Source organism: Micropterus salmoides, unplaced genomic scaffold, assembly GCF_014851395.1.
Source record: "Micropterus salmoides isolate LMB-PRFRI ecotype aquatic unplaced genomic scaffold, ASM1485139v1 Ms_hic_scaffold_13, whole genome shotgun sequence".
Taxonomy (NCBI): Eukaryota; Metazoa; Chordata; class Actinopteri; order Centrarchiformes; family Centrarchidae; genus Micropterus; species Micropterus salmoides.
The window spans coordinates 34,165,407-34,191,577 of record NW_024040374.1 but is presented as its reverse complement, the minus strand read 5'-3'; the positions used below and the strand labels follow the sequence as shown (position 1 = coordinate 34,191,577).

At 40.0% G+C, this 26,171-nt stretch overlaps 2 protein-coding genes and 1 long non-coding RNA gene across 3 annotated transcripts in view; all 3 read right to left on the bottom strand.

Moving 5' to 3' along the window:
* Positions 1-2,912: 2,912 nt before the first annotated feature.
* On the bottom strand, positions 2,913-6,429 carry LOC119901302. Its single transcript, XR_005444166.1, has 2 exons — positions 5,969-6,429; positions 2,913-3,427 (listed from the first exon to the last, which is right to left on the bottom strand). It is a non-coding gene; the product is annotated as an uncharacterized LOC119901302 (long non-coding RNA).
* A 6,025-nt stretch (positions 6,430-12,454) lies between these two features.
* LOC119901301 (retinal rod rhodopsin-sensitive cGMP 3',5'-cyclic phosphodiesterase subunit delta-like) lies at positions 12,455-20,855 on the bottom strand (the record flags this gene model as incomplete). Its single annotated transcript, XM_038716921.1, is given in 4 exon segments — positions 12,455-14,427; positions 14,892-14,997; positions 16,352-16,477; positions 20,767-20,855. Coding segments are annotated over 4 exon segments (403 nt in total), but the record flags the coding sequence as incomplete, so codon positions are not given.
* Positions 20,856-25,466: 4,611 nt separating this feature from the next.
* The window catches only part of LOC119900190 (leucine-rich repeat-containing protein 40-like), a 16,090-nt gene continuing 15,385 nt past the window's right edge, over positions 25,467-26,171 (bottom strand). Inside the window, exon 4 of the mRNA XM_038714949.1 lies at positions 25,467-25,533. Coding sequence (XP_038570877.1) covers positions 25,467-25,533 — 67 coding nt within the window. The remainder of the gene's footprint in view (positions 25,534-26,171) is intronic.

Here is a 26,171-nt window from a genome sequence, read left to right as displayed (position 1 = left end):
TCCTCCGAAACGACAAGTCCGATCGGCACGAAACTTGGCACGGACCATCTCTGGACCAAGCCAAAGAAAGTTTGTAGAGGGAATTTTGATCCGACAAAAAATGTCCCAATTTCACGCTAACAGATATTTGCCAAAACGCTAAAAACAGCAAGTATGATATCTCAGGCATGGAAAGGTCCATCAACACAAAACTTGAGGACCTTATGTGGCATGCCCCCTGAGGGGCTCTGCAAAATTTGTTACAGTTAGTCCCTAGTTGGCGCTGTTCAAAAAAATCCCATTGACTTACATGCATTTTAAATCTCCATAACCGCAAGTCTGATTGACACAAAATTTGGCTCAATTCTTCTCCACGGCCTCTGATGACACCTGAAAATTTGATTCAATTCCCATTCCAGGTGGCGCTATAATCGAAGCTGAAAGGCCGGGGAAAATCTCATTGAAATGAATAGGATTTCTAACCATGGCACATTTTACTTACGTTTGGAATGGCAGATCAACACCAAACTTGGGGTCCTTATGCGGCATGACAGCACAGCGCCCAGGCCAACTCTTGCGCCCTCCGCGGGGTCATGGGGGGCGGCTTGTGCCGGGAGGCTTGGACCCCAATTACAACTGCTTGCAGTTCTAGTTATTATTATTATTATTATTATTATTATAATAAAGGCAGTGATGGACACATCTTGGTAGGAGTTTTATTGAAACAATGACTGACATGCATTTACAATACATGACCAATTGTGAGAGACAGCAGATGGGGACTGCAATAAAATTGTGTTTAAATAACACATCTGTGTGTTGTTTTATATTTCACAATCGGAATTCTTTAGTGATCCCCTGAGGAGAAATTCTTTGTTACAGATACTTGCAAGACATAAAAGGAATAGAAATAATAGTAGAAATTAGTGAGTAGAGAATATAATAAAGTATAAAATCTAAGAAAATAATAAATGTTTATAAATATGGATATTTACAGTATTATACAGTAGCTTTTAAAAGAGGTGTAATGATAAATAGTGGGAATGTCCTAGTGTAATAACAATGAATAATAATGAGTAATTGTGGTGATGGGGTGGAATGGATTAAAAATCCTTAACTGAGTAATGTTGAAGTGGTTTCAAGAATGATAAAAAATTAGTGGAAACAAAAGTGGAACAAAGTCTCACATTTGTTATAGGCCTATGTCAAGAATTTTATTCAGAAATATTCTGCTGTCTTGGGGCCGAGTTGTTTTTTTTTCCATATATGACAGCCTTGGAAAAAATGTGTTCACATGGAACACTTGTTGCTGGCACACATAAGATTTTTTTTTGCCATCATGTAGGCTACAGGTGCGGATACACAGCACGTTGCTCCTGACAATAAATCAAAGGATTGTGTGTCCTTGTAACAAAAGCATCCATCAAATATATTTAACCTCTACAGTGACATCAGCAGTTGCACTGTGAATGATATGCATTCCCACACCAGAGATCGGGATCTCGGAATTCTCCGTCTTAATCTACACTCTCTATTATCTATTTATATACACACCTAGTCTGCCTGGTTTGTATATGCTTACAGTTTCAATATCTCTTTGTGATAACAATTGAATCAACATTGGTATATGCTGTCGCTGATCGCTGGCCATTGGATTGAGCATTTTTGCATTTAATATTGGACATTTGGACGTTTGGGCATTTAGGCATTTAGAATTGGGTGATTGGGCATTTAAGATTGGGCATTTCTGAATTTAGGATTGGGCATTTGAGATTTAGGATTGAGGAGTGTATGCAAATAAGCGGACCAGGCCATATAGTGAAGGCTGGGTTTGAAACGGCTGATGAGGCACCTTGTGATCAGCAGGGGGAGCTCTGAGTGCTAAAGAGTACACTGCAATAAAACCAAACAGAGCGAGTGAGCAGGGCTGGTGCGAGGACTATACTTTATAATGTGATAACACCAATGTGATGGCTACTTGACAGTTGACAGCTGATATTACAATGTATGTCTTCAAAGGACAACACAAAAACAATTGTTATTGGCTGTCATCTATATTTTGAGGTGCTCCCTTGTTCCATTTTCTCTCACATATTTGACATATTACTACTGTTACTCAAGCTGAGGCATCGTTTATAGTTAACTTTATATTTTACATCACCTGCAACATTTATTACTCTTTTATTTTCCTTCTATAGTCACAGTGGATGTGGATCAGATGTCCAACCTGGTGCCAGAGAGCTGCAGAGACATGGAAACCATCCTCATTGTGCTGGACATTTATCTGTTGGACTGTGGTGGAATAGCTCTTCTTTAGTTTTAATTTATGCACACTTAAAAAATATATAAATTATGGTTCACATTGCAAATAATTCTCAAATTTTGTCTTTACTACTGACTGAAAATGTTCGATTTCACATTCTCTGTCAATTCAATTGACAAGTTAATCATATAACACAGATAAAACATCAAACATTAAAACTGAACTCTTGCTAAGAGAGATGAGTCTAGTTGAAGTTTAAAAGTGAAAATGCTCCCAAAAATGTTTCAAGTTTCACATGAAATGTTGAAAAGTAATTATACAGTGTACATCTGTGTGTGTTGGAGTATTTTCACTTTCTACCTGAGTAGAGTAACTGAGTCTTACACTCAGTACCAGAGCCTGAATATTTTTTGAAGAGTGCCTTGTTTGCTGCTCTAATTTAAATGAACTTTAAACACAGAAGAATGTGGGCACATCCAAACCAACCAGTAATTATGAATCCAACTAGGTGGAATCATTAATTGTGATGGTGCAAACACTGAGGTCTCAGAGCTGATCAAATGCACCAGTTGTTGAACTATTCAGTGTGCAGATAATTCTTTGGTTTCCACAACTTCTTAGTTAATGTCACATTAATCTCTTAAAGAAAGGTCCAAATAAAACAAATATATAACATCAGCTTTTCATTTTTTACTTTTTACTCACATGCAAAATGTTGACCTATAATACTGTCTTAATATTTTCATTTACAGCTGTTAACGATCCTATTTTTTAAAGTTTAGATCACACTGAGTGAAGAGTGATTTTAAGTATATCTATTCTGATCCATTTTATATACCAAAAATTATTCCTACTACAAAAGCAACAGTTTAACAAATTAAAATCATATCTTGCATTTATGAAAACATCAGTATTAAAATGTTACCAATGTAAAAGTAGTTTTGTCTGATTTGAAATAATGTGTTGTAGCAGTAATTATAATAACAGAACCTGTGGATAGGAACCCAGTGTCATAATTTGAAATCAGTAGAGTTCAGGTGTTGTGGAGTAAAAGTAAAAACAAAAGGCTGAGCAAAGCAGTAGGGTGCAGGATCTGGCAGGGTCATGCTGGAAGCTGGGACATCTGTAGAACCAGACTCTGGTGCTTCACATCTGGAATGATGCTGCCATCAGCTCATCGGGCTCCTATCAACATAACAATGGTATAAAGTTACAGACAGCCTCTTCCCAACTGCTATAAACCTACTCAACTCTGAGATCTCCTCAACATGATAATCTCTCTGGTATTTAACATTAATTATGGCAATGTGCAATACACTGTTTAATTATATGTGCAATATTATTCTTACTACTGGACACCACTTGAACAGTCAAGTTAGCTCTTATTGTATATTTATCATTTTGCTCTTATATTTACTGTTACTGTCGTGGTTTTGGTATTATGTCCTGATTGTGTTCTCATTCTATGTTCCAGCTTATGTTTTGTTTGGTTATTCATTCTTTACATGTTTTCTGGTATACAGGTGAAACTCGAAAAATTAGCATATCGTGCAAAAGTTAATTTATTTCAGTAATTCAACTTAAAGGGTTAAACTAATATATTATATAGACTCATTACATGCAAAGTAAGATATTTCAAGCCTTTATTTGATATAATTTCGATGATTATTGCGTACAGCTTATGAAAACCCCAAATTCAAAATCCCCGAAAATTACATGAAATCAATAAAAAAAAGGATTTTAAATACAGAAATGTCAGCCCTCTGAAAAGTATAATCATGCACTCATGAATCATGTACTCAGTACTTGGTTTGGGCCCCTTTTGCATGAATTACTGCCTCAATGCGGCTGGCATGGATGCTATCAGCCTGTGGCACTGCTGAGGTGTTGTGGAAGACCAGGATGCTTCAATAGCGGCCTTCAGCTCTTCTCCATTGTTCGGTCTCACGTCGTTATCTTTCTCTTGGCAATGCCACTCAGATCAGGCGAGTCTGATGGCCAATCAAGCACAGTAATCCCATGGTCACTGAACCAGGTTTTGGTACTTTTGGCGGTGTGGGCAGGTGCCAAGTCCTGCTGGAAAATGAAGTCAGCATCTCCATAAAGCTTGTCTGCTGAAGGAAGCATAAAGTGCTCTAAAATGTCCTGGTAGACGGCTGCGCTGACTCTGGACTTAATAAAGCACAGTGGACCAACACCGGCAGATGACATGGCTCCCCAAACCAACAGACTGTGGAAGCTTCACACTGGATTCAAACATCTTGGATTGTGTGCCTCTCCATTCTTCCTCCAGACTCTGGGACCTTGGTTTCCAAATGAGATGCAAAATTTGCTCTCATCAGAAAAGAGGACTTTGGACCACTGACAAAGAGACCAGTTCTTTTTTTCTTCTGACGTTGTTTGTTGTTCAGGAGCAGCTTGACAAGAGGAATATGACATTTGAAGCCCATGTCCAGGACCCGTCTGTGTGTGCTGGCTCTTGATGCAGTAACTCCAGCTTCAGTCCACTCCTTGTGAAGCTCCCCCACACATTTGAATGACCTTTTCCTGACAATCCTCTCCAGGCTATGGTCATCCCTGCTTCTTGTGCACCTTTTTCTTCCACACTTTTCCTTTCCACTTAACTTTCTATTAATGTGCCTTGATACAGCACTTTGAGAACATCCAACTTCTTTTGCAATTAATTAATTAATTAAAAAATTAATTAATTTTGAGGCTTTCCCTCCTTGTGGAGGGTGTCAGTGATGATTTTCTGCACAACTGTCAGGTCAGCAGTCTTCCCCGTGATTGTGAATCCCACTGAACCAGACTGAGAGACCAATTAAAGGCTCAGGAACCCTTTGCAGGTGTTTTGGATTAATTAGCTGGTTAGAGTGTGACACTTTGAGCCTACAATACTGAACCTTTTCACGATATTCTAATTTTCTGAGATGTTTGGGGTTTTCATAAGCTGTAAGCCATAATCATCGAAATTATACCAAATAAAGGCTTGAAATATCTCACTTTGCATGTAATGAGCCTATATAATATATTAGTTTCACATTTTAAGTTGAATTACTGAAATAAATGAACTTTTGCACGATATGCTAATTTTTCGAGTTTCACCCGTACTTTATTAAATATACCCTCCTGTGTTTTCCCATGCGTTGCTTCCTGTGTTAGTGATCAGTTTCATGTGTCTTTGTCTAGCTTTGTTACTGTTGTGTCTGATTAGTTCCTTGTATCTTTCACCTGTTCACTCCCTCCCTGCTTGTTTGCTTTGTCTGTACAGGTGCTGGTCATATAATTAGAATATCATCAAAAAGTTGATTTATTTCAGTAATTCCATTCAAAAAGTGAAACTTGTATAATGTATACATTCATTCCACACAGACTGATATATTTCAAGTGTTCATTCCTTTTAATTTTGATGATTATAACTGACAACTAATGAAAACCCAAAATCAGTATCTCAGAAAATTAGAATATTGTGAAAAGGTTCAATATTGAAGACACCTGGTGCCACACTCTAATCAGCTAATTAACTATAATACTCTAATACATTTTGACTCCTGTGCATGATTGTGTAAAAACTACAGTTAGCGCACTCATGTTATTTTAGCATTGTTACCAAAACTTGAAGTTTGCTAATTAGCTAGTTAGGTAGCTAAGCTAACAAGCAAAAGTTATATACCCATACCTGCTAATTATTGTAACACATAAATAAAATACTAGAATTTCACTCACCAACAGGAGCACCAGCTTCCTGGATGGTCTCTCTCTGCAATAAACTGCACAGCCTGCCATTATTCTTCTGGTATCACCATGAAGAAGAGCTACAGAGCTCCTTAACTAGCTGAGTGAGGTGGCAGATGGCAGGAGGATTGCTAGCAGTGTCAGCAGCCTCGGCTCAATCAAAGCGGCCACGCCCCTAATAATGCAGAATTTTAAGGCCATATTATCTGCCATGGGAAATTCCACATGCCATCGTCGTGGCTGTTTACATTCTGCCCTCTGCCAACTCGACGTTGGCGTGTAACATCACCCACACCGCCATTGCTGAACTCCAGACTCAACACCCGAGTGATCTCGGGTGACTTCAACCATGTCACCATGACCACCACACTAACCAACTTCACCCAGTATGTGAGCTGCCATACTAGAGAGGAGAGGAACCTAGACCTACTGTATGCTAACGTTAAGGATGCATACAGCTCTTCCCCCCTCCCCCCACTGGGCAGGTCAGACCACAGCCTGGTTCATATCAATCCCTGCTATGTGCCTCTGGTGAAAAGGCAGCCTGCGACCACAAGGACGGTGAAGAGATGGTCGGAGGAGGCTGTTTTGAGGTGACAGACTGGGATGCACTCTGTGAGCCACATGGAGAGGACATAGATTGGCTTACTGAGTGCATCTCAGACTACATCAACTTCTGTGTGGACTGCACTGTCCCAGCAAAGACTGTCCATTGTTACCCAAACAACAAACCGTGGGTAACAAAGGATCATCAAGGACATCCTGAATGCTAAGAGGAGGACTTTCAGAGACGGGAATAGGGAGGAGGTGAGGGCCATTCAGGGGGACCTGAAGGTGAAGATCAGGGAGGCTAAGGAGAAGTACAGGAGGAAGCTGGAGCGTAAACTCCAGCAGAACAACATGAGGGAGGTCTGGAGTGGCATGAGGAACATCACTGGCTTCAGATCGACTGGCAGCGGAGGAGTTGAAGGCAGCTTGGACAGGGCCAATGAACTTAATCTGTTCTATAACAGATTTGATACTATGGCTCCTGCCCAACACCCCACTAACTCAGCTGCTGTCTGCCCTCAAACACCTTAAACACCTCCAACTCCACTACTCCCCCCTCCTCCTCCTCACTGTCCCCCACCCTCCTGAGAGACCCCAACCCCCCCCCCTCCTCCGGCTCTCAGGTTAACAGCTTTCTCCAGCCTGACGACTCCTCCTCTCCGCCTACCCCAACTGTGACCTCTGTGTGCCTCACTGCTGACCAGGTGAGAAGACAACTGAGAAGACTCCACTCCAACAAGGCTGCAGGCCCTGATGGTGTCCGTCCCAGGGTGCTCAAAGCCTGTGCCCCCCAGCTATGTGGAGTCCTTCACCATGTCTTCAAACTGAGCCTGAGTCTCCAAAGGGTCCCTGTGCTGTTGAAGACATCTTGCCTCGTTCCTGTGCCAAAGACGTCACGTCCTAATAGCTCCAAGGACTACAGACCTGTGGCACTGACCTCCCACATTATGAAGACCCTGGAGAGACTGGTTCTAGATCAGCTGCAGCCCATGGTCAGCAATCTTCTGGACCCCCTCCAGTTCACCTACCAGCCCCGACTGGGAGTTGAGGACGCCATCATCCTCCTGCTCAACCGCACCTACGCCCACCTGGACAAGCCGGCAAGCACTGTGAGGGTCATGTTTTTTGACTTCTCCACTGCTTTCAACACCACTGCTGGGTGACAAGCTGACAGGTGGATGCCCCCCTCGTGTCCTGGATTGTTGCCCCTGCAGCACTGTGTGTCAGACAGCGTGGTCAGCAACACCAGGGCCACGCAGGGGACGGTGCTCTCTCCCTTCCTCTTCACCATCTACACCACAGACTTCAGCTACCACACAGAGTCCTGTCATCTTCAGAAGTTTTCTGACGACTCTGCTGTGGTTGGATGTGTCAGCAAGGGTGACAAGGCGCCACAGGAAGTCATTCCTGCTTGTGGCCATCAAACTTTAACTTTAACTCCTCCCTCTAAGTGTCTGACACACGGATACTAAGTTTTTAAACTGGATTGTATTATCTTTTTTTGTGCAATATTATCTGTTTAATTATTAATGTGCAATATTCTCTGTTGCTATTTATTCACTAGTCCTTTTTGGTTCACCATAATAACTCTTAATAATGGAAATATTGTACATACCCACAATCCTTTGTCTTTATATTTTATATTTATTATACTCTTATATACTCTTTATCTATCTACCTTTGACAAGTATGCAATTGTGACCAATCAATGATCAATGTGATCAATAAAGTATTTCTGATTCTGATTAATATAATTTTAACAGGTGAGTTAAAAGTAAAAAATGTCACCCCCCTCACAGTTGTCATGAAGGGCAAAATTAGCAATATACACAAAAACCATCTTTTGTACCAGGTTTTAAATATGATTTTTATTGCATTTTAACATTGGGGTCTATGGAGATAGACTCCTTTCTGGAGCCAGGCTCAAGTGGCCACTCGATGAATTGCAGTTTTAGGGACTACCGGGTTGGCTTCACCCAGGAGAACAGATGGTTGCCACTTGGTAGCAACCAAGCAATGATCGTTAGCTTACCGTGTTTACAAGTTGGTGACAAATACTGTGCAAGGCGAACTTGTAAAACTTTATATCTACACTCACTGGCCACTTTATTAGGTACAACTTGATAGAACAGGGTTGGACCTCCTTTTGCCTTCAGACCTGCCTTAATTCTTCAAAAGGTGTTGGAAACATTCCTCAGAGACTTTGGTCCATATTGACATGATAGCACCCCGCAGTTGCTGCAGATTTGTCAGCTGCACATCCATGATGAGAATCTCCCATTCCACCACATCCCAAAAGTGCTCTATTGGATTGAGATCTGGTGACTGTGGAGGCCATTGGAGTACAGTGAACTAATTGACATGTGAAGAAACCAATTTGAGATGATTTGAGCTTTGTGACATGGTGCATTATGCTGCTGGAAGTAGCCATCAGAAGATGGGTACACTGTGGTCATAAAGGGATGGACGTGGTCAGCAACAATACTCAGGTAGGCTGTCGTGTTTAAATGATGCTCAGTTGGTACAATGGGGCCCAAAGTGAGCCAAGAAAATATCCTGCACACCATTACACTACCACCACTAGCCTGAACCATTGATACAAGGCAGCATGGATCCATGCTTTCATGTTGTTTATGCCAAATTCTAACCCTACTATCTGAATGTCGCAGCTGAAATCGAGACCAGGCCACATATATTTCCAATCTTCTATTGTCCAGTTTTGGTGAGCCTGTGCACATTGTAGCGTCAGTTTCCTGTTCTTAGCTGTTTCCGAAATACTCAGACCAGCCCTGTCTGGCACCAACAACCATGCCAAGTTCAGTCACTTTAATCCCCTTTCATTCCCATTATGATGCTCGGTTTAAACTTCAGCAAGTTGTCTTGACCACATCTACATGCCTAAATGCATTGAGTTGCTGCCATGTGGCTGATTAGCTATTTGTGTTAACAAGCAACTGAACAGGTGTACCTAATAAAGTGGCTGGTGAGTGTTTAAGTGGTGTACATGTTAACGATGAGTCCTCCATGCACGCCAAAGTTACTCATGGAGTTCCTCAAGGATCTGTCCTTGGACCAATCCTCTTCACTTTATATATGCTTCCTTTAGGCAATATTATCAGGAAACATTCCATAAGCTTTCATTGTTATGCAGATGATACTCAGTTATATCTATCGATCAAGCCAGATGAAACTCATCAGTTAGCTAAACTTCAAATGTGCCTTCAGGATGTTAAAACCTGGATGACCTGTAATTTTCTCATGTTAAACTCAGATAAAACTGAAGTTATTACTCTGGGGCCTAAGCACCTCCGTGACGCATTATCTAAAGATATAGTTTCCCTGGATGGCATCGCCTTGGCCTCCAGCACCACTGTGAGGAATCTTGGAGTTATCTTTGATCAGGACATGTCGTTTAAGTCTCACATTAAGCAAATTTCAAGGACCGCCTTTTTTCACCTACGTAATATTGCGAAAATCAGGAACATCCTGTCTAAAAATGATGCAGAAAAACTAGTCCATGCATTTGTTACTTCTAGGCTGGATTACTGCAATTCCTTATTATCAGGCTGCTCGAAAAAGTCCATTAAGACTCTTCAGCTGATCCAGAATGCTGCAGCACGTGTTCTGACAGGAACCAGGAAAAGAGATCACATTTCTCCTGTTTTAGCTTCTCTGCATTGGCTTCCAGTAAAATCCAGAATAGAATTTAAAATCATTCTTCTTACCTACAAAGCTCTTAATGGTCAGGCACCATCTTATCTTAAAGAGCTCATAGTACCTTACTACCCCACCAGAGCACTGCGCTCCCAGAATGCAGGGTTACTTGTGGTTCCTAGAGTCTCCAAAAGTAGACTAGGAGCCAGAGCGTTCAGCTATCAAGCTCCTCTCCTGTGGAACCAGGTTCCAGTTTGGGTTCAGGAGGCAGACACCATCTCCACATTTAAGAGTAGGCTTAAGACTTTCCTCTTTGATAAAGCTTATAGTTAGGGCTGGCTCAGGTAGTCCTGAACCATCCCTTAGTTATGCTGCTATAGGCCTAGACTGCCGGGGGATTTCCCATGATGCACTGAGCTCCTCTCTCCTCTACTTTCTCTCCCTCTGTATGCAACCTTATCCCATTATTGCATGTTACTAACACAACTTCTCCCCTTTCTGGTAGTCTTGTGCTTTCTCGTCCCTCTCCTCTCTCCTCCTATCACTTCCTGCAGGTTTTCTGGCTCTGGAGCTGTGGAGTCTGGAGCTGTGGCTGCGGGTCACCTGCTGCCCCCGTGTTCCTGCTCGACACCCTCTGCTGCAACGACTATTTTTGCTAGTCTTATTGTTATTATTGTTATTATAATCATTAACATTACGATGGTTACCATTAACACTATTATAAATATCTGTACCATTTTTCATTTAGTCTATAGCAACATTACCTTCACTGTGTGTACCTCTGTGTGTATATTGTGTAGGCTGCCTCCCTCCCCTCTCTCTCTCTCCTTACATCTCTCTCTCCTTACATCTCTCTCTCTCTCTCTCTCCTTACATCTCTCTCTCTCTCTCTCTCTCTCTCTCTCACCCCAACCGGTCGAGGCAGATGGCCTCTTAAAAGGAAGTTTTTCCTTGCCTCTGTCGCCTAGTGCTTGCTCTTGGTGGGAACTGTTGGGCTTCTGTAAATAACATCACAGAGTACGGTCTAGACCTGCTCTTTTATGAAAAGCGCTGTGAGATAACTGTTGTTGTGATTTGGCGCTATATAAATAAAATTGAATTGAATTGAATTGAATTTAACTCTGCATCCAGTTGACTGGTCTGTCTTATTCATGAGGAGAAAAATAAAAGGCAAGAGAGAAGGTTCTAGGCCATGAAGGAGACCAACAATATAGTGGACACAGTAAAGAAATGGCTGTGTAATGATCATTGTGTAAAAAATTCAATACTTAAAAGCTTGAACCTTTCCCAACATGTTTATTTTCAGCAAAAACAGACACCAATTAGAGTACAAAAGTTTTATCAAAGAGGGTCAGAGATCGATGCAAAATATAGTCCCATTCTGTTACTAGAACAGAGACCTGAGTTGACGTGACGGTCATGTAACAACTGATTTTCAACTTCTTTTGGACCTCCTTATTTAGCTCTTTTTCTAAGCATTGTGTCATCTTTTGGCTCTCTTTCCTGATGCACCTGGGGCCTCATTTATAAAACTGTGCGTAAAATCCTCCCTAAAAGTGTATGTGTGCCCAAAAATGGTGTATGGCAAAAAATATTCAGACTTATAAATCTGTGCGTGCGCACACCTGTAAGGTTCCCTTTATAAATCACAATCAACCTGAAATGTGGCGCATGTGAGGGAGCTCCATATCCGACCCTTCAAACACCCATAGTTGCTCAGTGAAACGCCCCTCATTACTTTTAATATGTGCTTACTACATGAAGAAAAGGAGGCAAATTCTGTGCAGATTGATCTCTTTCATTGTTATTTTTAGGATTTTATTATTACTGGTGCACTGGCCTAAGTAGCAACTAATTTTAACTACTTTATATAGTTTGTTATATGTTTTTTATGTAAAATCTTAATCTGTAAAGTAATCGGTAACTGTATCTGTCAGATTAATGTAGAAGTAGTAAGAAGTACAACGTTGCCCTCTGAGGAATAAAGCAGCAGAAAATGGAAACTCTCAAGTGAAGTACAAGTACCTCAAAATTGTCCTTCACGTCACTGATTACAATAATAGACTGCTAATAATTTCAGTTTCTTCATCAAAATGACTAACAGCCAACATACATGTTAAAACCCATTTTTACACTTTACACTTGTTAAAGCACTTTGTAACTTGTTTTTGAAAAGTGCTCTACAAATAAGGATTATTATTATTATTATTATTATTTTTGGGGAAGCCTGACCAGTGACTAGGAAGGTGATAGAAGAGAGACTCAGAGACAACGTCAAAGACTAAAAAAGTGATTTATTTACACCATGCAACCATGAGACACATGTAACTCCACAAGTTGCAAAGAAAACAACAACCACCTTAATAGTTAACTTGGCTGAAGTGAGGAATATGGAACACAAATCAAACTTAATACAACATCATATGCACACATCTTCCCTCTTTACTGACAAACAAAAACTCCCTTAAATATGTTCTACTATCTACAAAATAACCTGTCTCAACTAAACCACAGGGGTGGTTCCTTGTATCAATTAACATCAGTACAAGTAAGCCTTCAAGAATTAGCTGAACCTAAATAGATGTAGTCACACTGTGTTTATAATTCAAAAATAACCAAATATGATTTGACCGAACAGTCCCCTTGTGTTTCCAAAATCTCAGGTTTTCAGAATATAGCTGTTTTTGCAAGATGACAATGCATTTTTGTCACTATGTTAAAGGGTTTTGAGGGGTCAAACATGATCAGCTCACACACGTGCATGTAACATTGGATGACTTTAATTCACAGATCCTGTCATATTAAAACACAAATCTATTTTACACAGCTCAGTTAGCAGCTAAGAAAAAATAAACATGACATGAATGTAGTGTAGTGGAGGGAAATTCAAAGTTAAAAATCTAGTCAGGATGTACAGAGCAGAGCTGCGTTAAAAACTTTAAGCGGCTGTTTAACATCTGGGTCTAGTTGGGATAAATTTGTAAAAAAGAAATAATCATTTATGCATGTCTCGGTCTACACCTAATGATGATTTAGTTGAATATTTTAAATAAAGTATACCTCTGAAAGTCAAGTACTAGCACATAAATGAATGTAACAAACCCCCCCACTACCACCACCTTTGCCGATGAATGTTCCTCAGACACAGCGCTTTTCAAATATGTCATCATGACAACAGTGTGCAGGTTTTCATTCCAAACAACAGACAAGAAGCAATCCTGTTAAACCAGCTGCTCTTGTGGTGGACTAGAATAAAAACAGGCGCTTAGTCGTCCCTCACACTACACTAAAAACTACTGTTCTAAACTAGTTCAGAGTCAGAATACAGGAAAGGGTTAGAAGCTGTGCCCCGCTGCAGAGGCTGCCTGCAAAGGTGTTTCCTTCAGAGGACTAAAACTACATGAGCAGTACTTGGCCTCACAGAGACCACCTTTCAGTGTTGAGTTGTTGGCAGACAAAGTAAATGTGTTCAAATAAATCTGTATAATTTCCATTTCTCTGATAATAAATAGAAACACAAAACTGAACCGTGGATCTTGAGGTTCTACAAATGTAAACAGGGGACAGCCTTATTTACCTATGATGATAAACTGACAGGAGGTAGCCTCTGGAATGGGACACAGCTAAAGGAAATGTTTTATGATGAAGAACTTTTGAACGTAGCTAAAAAGAGACACTTAGCTACATCTTCCCATGACACTGACATGTTGCTTGTGTTTAAACGGCTGACACACAGAGAGCAGTGTTTCCATGTTCAGACAGAAAGGAGAAGATCAGACAGGTTACAGGTCTGGTACGCTTGTACGGTTTCTGTATGTTCCTGAGTAAATGCAACCTTGGAGTGAGAGAGGGCAGAATTTAAAAAAAACATAATTCGTGTCATTTGAATTGAATTTGAGGATGCAACATAGAGCTTTCTCCTCCTCTTTCCTCTCCTCTCAAGGTCTAGAAGACGTTTTCAGGTCAACACAAAACAAGAGAACAACCATACACAAAGCTCACTTCTTTCACTGTGGGACCACAGCTGTGTTTCACCCAAATGTGCTGATCCCAAGTCGGCAATGAGCTGTTTACTGCTGCAAATTGTAGCTAACCTTGGTAATTTATAGACCTTGGCAGGACATCAGCATTTTGGAAGGTAGAGTCAGGTATAAGGGGTCAAAGGTCAGACGTAGAAAAGTCGTACCCTGGAGGTACTGACATGGAGGTCATCATCGTAGAACTTGGTCTCTATGATCACATTACCACTGCAATACAAAGACACGTGTCAGCTTTAACTGAGCTACCAAATCTCTCAGACAATTTCACTACTATCACTGCCGTAAAAAAGTATGTACAGTATATAACATTACAATGAATCTATGAATTTTTACTGATTGTTGATTTCAAGAATCAACAAAGTTAAAGGAAGAGTTCAGTTGATTACAACTTGGCTCTTAATTCTTTTCATTCCTGTCAATTTTAAAACACATTATCTAATCAACTTCATTTCAATGTCAAACTTAAACTGAGGGCACCTATAACCTTTAACTAACATGTAATCTTGTTTGTCTCACTGTATGTTGGTTAGTTATAACTGGGTTTGATTAAAATTGAATCACAGCTATATACGATAAAATTGTAGAGATGAGACATTAGATATAGGCTATTGTATGTGTCAGAAGTACAGGAACATAAAACAGAGAAATGAAGATCATTTGTGGAGACTCACGTTAAAACATTGGCTGGCATCATCTGGGATTCTGGAGCTGCTTCTATTAGAGACTGCCATGTGTTGGTGGAGTTGGGGATAACAAAACCAAACTCAAAGAACCATTCTGCACAGAGAAACACAGACAGACAAAGAGCACAGCGCTGCCTTAATAACACAAAACATCATTATTATGTGGCTTAATATAGTGTGTGAGTGTACCACAATGGTCCAAATACTGTTCCAGATAGTTTTTCCCTCTCTGGTGGAAACCAGCAACATAAACATGTTGTGTTGGATTCAATTGTGTGCTGCCTCTTGGGGCTCTCTGTAACCTCGCCTCTGTACAGCAGGGACAGCACTCCAAACACACAGTAACGAAGAAGTGACAACACTGACAACTACAAAAGATCACAACTATGTGAGCTGTCTGTTGGCTATTGGAGCCAATAGTCCTGTACTTTTCTAACCCTCCCATAATAACTTGGCGCCAGTGTGCTTTAAAACATTACCAGTAAGGTGGGGCAAGGTTTGAAGATCTAAGGGTATTAACGCAACTGCTTATCTTATGACACATTTTAGGGAACCAAGCACTCTGTCACTAACATCATTTTGACCCAACATCACTGTGAATGGAACTCTCTTTCCACACAAGTTTGGCTTACGGGATACAATCATTTCCTAGGTTCATCTTGTACGGTTTCTGTCTGTACTAAATAAATCAAATTTGATTATTTTCCTCTCTTTTCTTTTACCTGCCTGACTGTTGTCAGTGTTTGTTTATTCACTGTGATTTTCATGGCTGATGTCATCTGACTGCAATTTCCAATGAAGATTGATTAAAGGTTCAGTGTGTAGGTTTTAGTGGCATCTGGTGGTAAGGGTTGTGAATCTACTTTATTAAAGGTGTCCTGATGAGTTTTCTCTTAAAACAAACAATAGTCATGTTTCCATTCAGTGTTTCTCATCAAAACACACTGTGTGGATCCTTGAGGTCTATCAAATATGTTAAATGGATAAACCACATGCCTTTGGTGTGAGAGCACCGGGTTCAATCTACTATTGTGTCCCTGAGCAAGACACTTAACCCCTACTTGCTCCAGAGGCGTGCGACCTCTGACATATACAACAATTGTTAGTCGCTTTGGATAAAAAGCGTCAGGCTAAATGAATAAATGTAAATTTAAAGCCGGGGTTTCGACAATTTTCAAACATAGTATTTACCTCCTTGTTAACCTGCTAGTCTTTTTCTTCCCTACCTTTTGTTCTTGCATTGCTGTGTTTCTTGTCATGTTACTGTTACTACTATATCGGTGGAATGGTGTGAAACCATTAGCAGGAATGTACATCACATCACATCACCTGTGGTCATGAGAGCAAACAAAACGGGGAGCCACTCGTTAAAACAGTATTCCAAAATTCCAAAGGTTACCTGACTGACCTTCGGGATCTTGTTCCTGTTCAGTGTTTTGGTTGATTACCTTCTAGACACTGCCCTTTGAAGAAAACTTTCTGCTCCAGTCTGAACTTCTCCAGTTTCTCTGAGGAGGAAAAGTTCAGTTCTCTGGACACTGCCTTACACTTCAGGATCTTCTTTGGGACACGAGCTGGAGAGACAGTGATAAACTATAAACAATTCTGTCGAGAATAAGACCAAATTAGTTTTTAATGCGTCCAATGGAGGTTCGCTGGCAGAGCTATGGATTCAAGGCTTGCAACTTTGTTCAGAGTTTTCAAAAGCAACCCATTTTGTTTGTAGGTTAGCTTTTCCCCTTTAAGCTTTGCATGTTTCCATTGAACTGAAAGTGTCTGACACTTGTTGACTACCACATGCTGAAAGAGGCCTTTGACTATATACACGCACATTACAAATGCTAGCCCTATTTAAACATTGAAACTTTTTCAAGGCATTCTCTAACCAAATGCTTAAAATCTGTAGAAATTATCATTACCTTCATTATTAAAAGACAGCCACCTCACATCCTAAAAACCCGTCACTGTATTTTTGAACACAATTTTCTCTCAGAGAGCCTGTTAATTGACTTCTCATTGCCAACTAGGGACCACTGCATTGTACTGTACATTATGATTTGTTTATTAATTTATAATCATGAAGTGAAAATGCTGACATCCAGCAACCCCAGTGATGTCTGCACAGATGTTTAGAGAACTTTTTGTTAACAATATGTAAAATGATTTGTCTAATTAAACTAACTATATTGAGAATTTGTATTCTCCTTTAAACCTGCTATATAAACCTTTTTTATGTACATAAATAGTTTAATGTTAATAATTAAAGTCATTATTCCAAGCAGTTAAAAGATAAAAGCTACAGCAACACCTTCTAGGTGAGATATGGCATGGTTCATTTCACAGATTTAATGCTAAAACAGGGTTTCTGCAGGTTTCACCTAGTCAAATTTAAGACTTTTTAAAACCTTTTTAAGACGACTATGAATGAAATTTAACACCTATATCACAACATCCAAAAAAAGAAAAGGAAATGCACAAAATGTCACAAAATTATGTATTCAAATTAGGGTTGAGTGATGTCTACAAAATTGGCATTGGATGATTTCAACAATAAAACACCAGGATGGACAATGACATTGACAGGCGGAGAAAGTGTTTTTGCAGTGAGACCAGAGGTAAAGGTGTGAGTGTGTGCAGAGAGAAGTTGAGGCAGGTGCAAAGCAGGTACATGTACAAATAATAATAAAAATAATGTCCATGGGGGTTAAAACATGATTTCACAGGGTGGTATAATGTAAAAAAAATAAGATTGTATTTTGGAAGATGGATTATGTTTTCCAATAAAGAAATATGTAACTCCACATAATTTTGGAACATTGTTATTATCTGTCTGTATATCTGTGAATAATAAGTTTGAAAATCTAGAGCAGATTTTGAATTAACTACACCCCAAAAGCTAAACTTGCAAAAGAAGTCTACTAGGTTTGAATTATAACCGTTAGATCTGGGAAAATTCATGTGATTAATTTTGATTCTCTCCACAATGATTTTACACTAATGGCGCAGCACTAAGCAGTTTTGATGTAAAAATTAACATAAAAGGCAACATGAGAACTACCTCCTTTCTGTATAATTACAAGCATTTCATTTGTACATTAAATCCAAAAGAATTACCTCATTAGCTTGGAAGGCTAATGAGATAATTCGGCATCCATATGGGACAGGCCTTTAATTCCTTTCCCAGAAAACTGAAATAGGCTACTATGAAACAGTTTATTTATTTGAAACAGTATGAATATTACTTGTTTAAAAATTATCAAATAATATCAAAGATGCATCATTCATTTGATCTAGCTCTAACCGATCTAACGACGTGTAGCATGTGCATACTGACATATTGATCATACGTTTAAACATTTATATTTGTATTAACAATCTAAGCAGCTTAGAAGCAGCTAAAGTGTGAGACCCAGCGGGGTTTAAGAGGTTTTATACATCCAAAGAACTTCTATAAAAACCAGACCAGGCGTCTAATCGAGACCTGCGTTTATTTGTCAAAACAGAGTAGGCGGCTATTTGGGACTCAGCTATCAATTGAAGTTTTACAGTACTTCCCTTCATAATCGGAAGATGTCCAGAAGTGCCATCAGCTCAGAACCGCAGACAACAGTCTGTCTGGAGAAGTCTGATCAGAAGTGGCAAAAAGCTTCCGACATGGAAATGAGGCCAAGCGACTCAACTATGCATAAAAACACCGGAACTGGCAGCAGAAAATGGCAGCAGGTGCTATGGACTGATGGATCAGAATGTGCAATATTTGTCTGCAGCAGAAGGCAGTATGTTCACTGAAGGGCTGGAGAGCAGTACAAGAAGGAGTCCTGGAAATTATGGTATGGCCCCCACAGAGCCCTGATCTCAAAATCTTTCATTCTGGGATTAACTGAAGAGAGAAACCTGAATCCACAAAGGTTTTTCTTCTGTTCAACTGAAACCAGAAGAAGTTCCTGTGGTTGAAGTAAAAAATTATGAATGATAAGAAGCATCTTTGTTTTCACTTCTAAATAATTGTGGTAAATTGGTCCATATAAAACCTGTATGATGGCTTGTATGGTTGCCCACATCCACAGATCTCAGCAATGTACAGTGCCTTGCGAAAGTATTCGGACCCCTTGAACTTTTCGACCTTTTGCCACATTGCAGGCTTCAAACATAAAGATATAAAACTGTAATTTTTTGTGAAGAACCAACAACAAGTGGGACACAATCATGAAGTGGAATGAAATTTATTGGATATTTCAAACTTTAACAAATAAAAAACTGAAATTGGGCGTGCAAAATTATTCAGCCCCCTTAAGTTAATACTTTGTAGCGCCACCTTTTGTTGCGATTACAGCTGTAAGTCGCTTGGGGTACGTCTCTATCAGTTTTGCACATCGAGAGACTGAAATTTTTGCCCATTCCTCCTTGCAAAACAGCTCGAGCTCAGTGAGGTTGGATGGAGAGCGTTTGTGAACAGCAGTTTTCAGTTCTTTCCACAGATTCTCGATTGGATTCAGGTCTGGACTTTGACTTGGCCATTCTAACACCTGGATATGTTTATTTGTGAACCATTCCAGTGTAGATTTTGCTTTATGTTTTGGATCATTGTCTTGTTGGAAGACAAATCTCCGTCCCAGTCTCAGGTCTTTTGCAGACTCCATCAGGTTTTCTTCCAGAATGGTCCTGTATTTGGCTCCATCCATCTTCCCATCAATTTTAACCATCTTCCCTGTCCCTGCTGAAGAAAAGCAGGCCCAAACCATGATGCTGCCACCACCATGTTTGACAGTGGGGATGGTGTGTTCAGGGTGATGAGCTGTGTTGCCTTTACGCCAAACATAACGTTTTGCATTGTTGCCAAAAAGTTCGATTTTGGTTTCATCTGACCAGAGCACCTTCTTCCACATGTTTGGTGTGTCTCCCAGGTGGGAGACACACCAAACTTTGTGGCAAACTTTAAACGAGACTTTTTATGGATATCTTTAAGGAATGGCTTTCTTCTTGCCACTCTTCCATAAAGGCCAGATTTGTGCAGTATACGACTGATTGTTGTCCTATGGACAGAGTCTCCCACCTCAGCTGTAGATCTCTGCAGTTCATCCAGAGTGATCATGGGCCTCTTGGCTGCATCTCTGATTAGTCTTCTCCTTGTATGAGCTGAAAGTTTAGAGGGACGGCTGGGTCTTCGTAGATTTGCAGTGGTCTGATCCTCCTTCCATTTCAATATTATCGCTTGCTCAGTGCTCCTTGGGATGTTTAAAGCTTGGGAAATCTTTTTGTATCCAAATTCGGCTTTAAACGTCTCCACAACAGTATCTCGGACCTGCCTGGTGTGTTCCTTGTTCTTCATGATGCTCTCTGCACTTTAAACGGACCTCTGAGACTATCACAGAGCAGGTGCATTTATACGGAGACTTGATTTGACACAGGTGGATTCTATTTATCATCATTAGTCATTTAGGTCAACATTGGATCATTCAGAGATCCTCACTGAACTTCTGGAGAGAGTTTGCTGCACTGAAAGTAAAGGGGCTGAATAATTTTGCACGCCCAATTTTTCAGTTTTTTATTTGTTAAAAAGGTTTGAAATATCCAATAAATTTCGTTCCACTTCATAATTGTGTCCCACTTGTTGTTGATTCTTCACAAAAAATTACAGTTTTATATCTTTATGTTTGAAGCCTGAAATCTGGCAAAAGGTCGAAAAGTTCAAGGGGGCCGAATACTTTTGCAAGGCACTGTAGCTGATGGGAAAATGTTATCTGATGGCCAAAACTCAAAAAAACATTCAAGCTGGAAAAAATGGTCAACAAAGTGAAAGATTTTAACAGAATGTTCTGCTATGATACATGTGGGTCTAATTATGTCTGGTGTGTGAATGTACCTTCATGTTCTACTCCCGGTACAGAGAGGTCCTCAGTTCCTTGCCACAGCACCTTGCCCGTCTCTGCATCTCGAAGATTCATCCAGTTTCTAACAGGAAAAGGTTAAGGTACAACAACCAAACTAGAGAATATCCAAAATGAACTGAATTGAAATAGCCATGGAATAATTTAAACACTAAAGGAATACCAGCCTGATCTGCCTTAAACACAGTTGTAACAATCTTTGAACAACATCTACTACCACTCATGTGTTATCAACCTGAAGAATCCATCAGTTAACATTAAACCGTCTCATTTCACCATATCCACTGTGGAAAGTTGATTTATTATTATTTCTATGAAATGTTCTATTCAGCTATCAACCCTTGAGCAAAACAATAGGATATGTAGTGAAAACGCATTCCAAACAACTCTTTACTGCACTTTTCACATTTTATAAACAACTAAGATAGAACAGTAACAAAATTAAAACATTTTACATTTAAAAAACTAAAAACAATTTTAAAAAATTATTGTAGACTGGGAGCCAGAGCGTTCAGCTATCAAGCTCCTCTCCTGTGGAACCAGGTTCCAGTTTGGGTTCAGGAGGCAGACACCATCTCCACATTTAAGAGTAGGCTTAAGACTTTCCTCTTTGATAAAGCTTATAGTTAGGGCTGGCTCAGGTAGTCCTGAACCATCCCTTAGTTATGCTGCTATAGGCCTAGACTGCCGGGGGATTTCCTATGATGCACTGAGCTCCTCTCTCCTCTACTTTCTCTCCCTCTGTATGCAACCTCATCCCATTATTGCATGTTATAACACAACTTCTCCCCTTTCTGGTAGTCTTGTGCTTTCTCGTCTCTCTCCTCTCTCCTCCTATCACTTCCTGCAGGTTTTCTGGCTCTGGAGCTGTGGAGTCTGGATCTGTGGCTGCGGGTCACCTGCTGCCCCCGTGTTCCTGCTCGACACCCTCTGCTACAACGACTATTGCTACTAGTCCTTTCGTTATTATTGTTAATTATTACCATCATCATCATTACTATGACGATTATAATCATAAACATTACTGTATATATCTGGACCATTTTTCATTTAGTCTATAGCAACATTATGTTTACTGTCTGTACCTCTGTGTGTATATTGTGTAGTCCCCCACCTTCCCCCCCTTCTCCCCCTTCTCCTGAATGCCTAAAGGTCTGCAAACAAGGCTAACCAGGCACTAGTATTTGCCTTAGACACCCATAAGCACAACATTGTTCGGAAGGTCAGCAAATATCAAGCTTTAGAAACACATAATAGTCAAAATGCATCCGAGAATGAATGAAAAGAAATACTGCTAGCTTATAGGTAACCTAAAGACAACAGTGTCTAAGTGAGAAGCTTTTGTGTAGGTGATGCTCGCCGCTAGCTGTCCCGTCAGTCTGTCAGTTGGTCAGCTGTTCCTGACCTACGCACACATTAAACACAATAAAGCTGTCAATCACAGAGCCTGTAAGGACTTAAGGCTCGTGCAGACTACAGGACTTTCAGCATCGGCCGACGGCCGTGCCGTTCACACTACACTACTTTCCGTCTTGTGATGGGAGTCTTGAAGTCGTTGTGGCACACTACGTGACTGATCGGTGGGTCAGGGGGTCACACACACACACTACATGAGCTGACAGCGACTCTGTCACCCAACACTGGTCTCCAAACCACGTTTTTTTAAGAAAACACGTGAAATGTGAAACGGGAAATGACACGAACCTAGAGACACAACAGCTGTTGTTTGTTATTATAAAGATAGCAATTACAAAGACTGCCTGCTCTCATTAGCTGGATGTGGATGTCGAGTGGGCCTACTCCTCCAGATAGTTGACATGCTAGATATCTGGCAGACGTTGGTGGTGTCAGAAATGTGTCAGGGAGCCGTTGTGATGCATTGTTGAGTAGTTTACACGTAACGACCGCCGATCAACCACTGATTTACTCCCGACCACAGCATGACGGTCGCCGAGCTCGCCGAGGCTAAAAATCGTGTAGTGTGAACTAGGCTTTAGTCAGTGAATCTACTGTACATTACATCTTCCCTGTGTCTTGACAATCATTAACAACACACCTTCGGTCATAGTTCCTAAAAGTGTGTGGGGGCACCAATGCATTGGAAGGCAAACAATTCTTTAACTGTGGAGCCCAGGAAAGGAAACTGGCCAAAATACACTGTGTAGAATTTAAGGAATGACTCTGTTAAGGCAAATAAGAAAGATGATGACTTCAACTGACCACTTAACATGATTTACCCTGGTGTGTAATGTACTTCACTCCACGGAGAGTTGGAGGCTGCAGGGAAGAAGGAGTCATTATTATATGACAACCTGAGAATACTGGATAAGTATTCTCAGGTTTTTATCCTGTGCGATGCCAGATCAATTCATTTTTCAGTCTTTTAGGCTAATATTCATTTTCATAACATAGTCATTACATTTTCTCCAAACTAAATATCCTATGTTATTGTTTTGAAGTTTGGACCCACTTATAATTCAAAAATTGGCTAGGGATAAAATGTCATGCCTGTTTGGCACTACTTTCATCCTTTGTTTTTAAAGATTCTCCACTCAGCATCCTGTCACACTCAGGTACTACTTAGTGTCACACACACACACTTGACTCTACACCATCTGTGAGGTCCTTTATCCCACCTCAAATCCACCATCAACTGCCTAAAACACACAGCTTCTAAAGCTCCAGGATTCTGACCTACCATGTTATATGAATGAGGAGAATTACTATCACACACACAGTAAACTGAAAGGACACAATTTCTTTTGCGCATCAGCTTTCATCTTTGCAACAGAAGATCATATTGTTGAATTTTGCATAAATCATAAATCCAGCTGGTCAGGATGTTGAATAGAATAGAAAATAATAGAAAACTTGTACAACGAAAATGTCAAAGTGCTGACCAGCCAGTGCACTGCACAACTATTTTGGATTTTTTCAAGACTAAAAGTAAAAGATATGCAAGATACTGGCATAAAAAGTAAACAGAAAAATTATTCCAACAAACTTCTTCCAAGATTTCCAGCATATGTGGCTTGTTGTGAATAGAAAAGAGTAAATATTGACTGACATTAGAATCCCAGCCCAGCTCTGCTCATCAGCATTTTGATTTGTTTTACATTTTTGTTTTTTCGAAGTCTAGTCTTACCTTAATACATGTCTCGAAAAAAAATTGTATTTAATGTTTTGTTGCAAACACTTAAGACCATTAATTGAATGATTTCTTTCTAATAAATTACATTTCTTAAAATGTTTGCATGAAAGCCTGCAGAGGAAGAGATAAAAGTACCAATAATCACCAATAACTATAGAGTTCGTGAAAAAACAAGGATGAAGTGATCATATTTGGACTAAACATTTTTCTCAATAAGATAAAATATATGATTCTAATCCAATTCAAAATACTCTTATAGTTCCATTATTTCAATTACAATTTCACCCTCCCAATGATCTTAACATTTAATGTCATCAAATATTAAATTCTACTTCTACAGTTGAGATTCATGAAGCAGCAAAAACTAAAATACTTTTGTGAGATTTCATGTGGAGTGTGCCTTTTCAAAGCATATCATTTAAAATTAAATTCAAGGGAATGAAAATGATCAAATTATATCATTATTAAACACTCATCTGACATCACCTATTGGGAGCTTTAGTCCATGTCTATTAGTGCTGTACTGGCCATCAGTAACCCTTGGGTAAGATCCAACGACAGCAGAGCTCCCCGCATAGATTTCCTAATGACAGTTACACCAACTAAAGAAGTGGGCAACTATCATCCATCATCAAAAACCATTCCCTGTGCACACCTGGTATTGTGTTTCCTTTTTGTTGATTCTCTCAAATCACTTCCTCACAAACTAAACAAAAGAAAATCTTGTACAGCAATTAAAGGAGACCCATTATACTGCATTTGCAGTAATGTAATCTTTAAACTAATCTTTTAACACCAACAACATCATGCAAGGTTGTACCACAGCCTCCTCAGGGCCTGCTGAAGGTTGTGTGTGTAAACCACTAGGGTGCCTGCACAAGTCGGTCAGAACATATACACAAGAAGTTAATGAGCCCACAGGGAAAAGCTGCTGTCACTGGTAAGTCTATTGTAGTAATGTTTGTAATGTGTAGCAACATTAACGATTTTGTAATGAACTTTGCCTTTTGCATTAAAAAGAAGGCATGCCAACTACAGAGCAAACTGAGCCCAGTCCTGCAGGAGTAAAGGGGAGTAACACAAAACATCTAATCATCACACAGTTCCACATTTCCATTTCTATATATGTATATGTTAGCAAATCAAATGGAAAGCAGTGTTGTCTGCTCAAGGAGAGTAATCATTTTTCAACAGGGGTGGAAATTAACTTATTGGCTCACTTGCCAAGGTGGCTGGTAAATGAAAAAATCCACCGGCCACACATATTTTTACCAGCCAAGATAATGAATTGCCTTTTGTGTCACATATACATTTGTTTCCTTACACTTAATTGAGATAATAAGGTATTATGTCAAATACAAACTTAAGAAGAGGCCAGAGTGAAATTGAAGCAAAATTATATAATTGCTATTAAATGTACTTAAAACATAACAGTAACGTGTATTCTCAACTTACAAGATGCTTCTTAATCATTCAACTTAAATATCATCACTGCTCACTCTTAATCATGTTTTATCATTCAACTTAAACCTCCTCATCAGACTGCTCATTTTCTACAATCACCCTCTTCTGGCCTGGTTCTGACAGAGTCCTGGTGCCACAGCATGACAGGTTTTGTGAGATCAACATTTTTTATACAGCCTATGGATCATTCTCCTTGATCTCTGGGGAGGACAGCAGGGCCATTAAAAGATCTGACAGTGTGTCAGACACTGACTGGACCGCCAACTACCCAGCTAAAAGCTAAAAACACAAGTAACGTTACTACTTTTGTCATTAGCTCCTAAGACTAGCAGCTTTCACACTGCCTTATTTCACAGGGGTATTGCGCAAATCTGCCAGCTCACTGTACTCTATGAAAGGTACAGAACCGATTTGATCCACCTCTGAGCAGGGAAAGTTGGTGACGCATGAGACAGAAAGACGGAACAATTTCTGTGTTGAAAGCCACAGCCGACCTGCATGGTGCTTGTTCTTGTAAAGTCAGACCGCTATGTGAAAGCATACATGATTGAGAGATAAAAGCCTTTTCACACAACTACTACAAACTTTTGTTCAGTATGAAGAAGTGAATGCGTCATAGATGCGGATATTCTTTCCGCACTGATCTCCGTATGAAAGCGACTACACTCTCACTCTCCCCTCCCAACTCCTGTCGCCTGTCCCCTAACACCCACCCCTTAAAAATCTACGCCAATCAAACACAAGTAACATGAAAAGAACATAAAC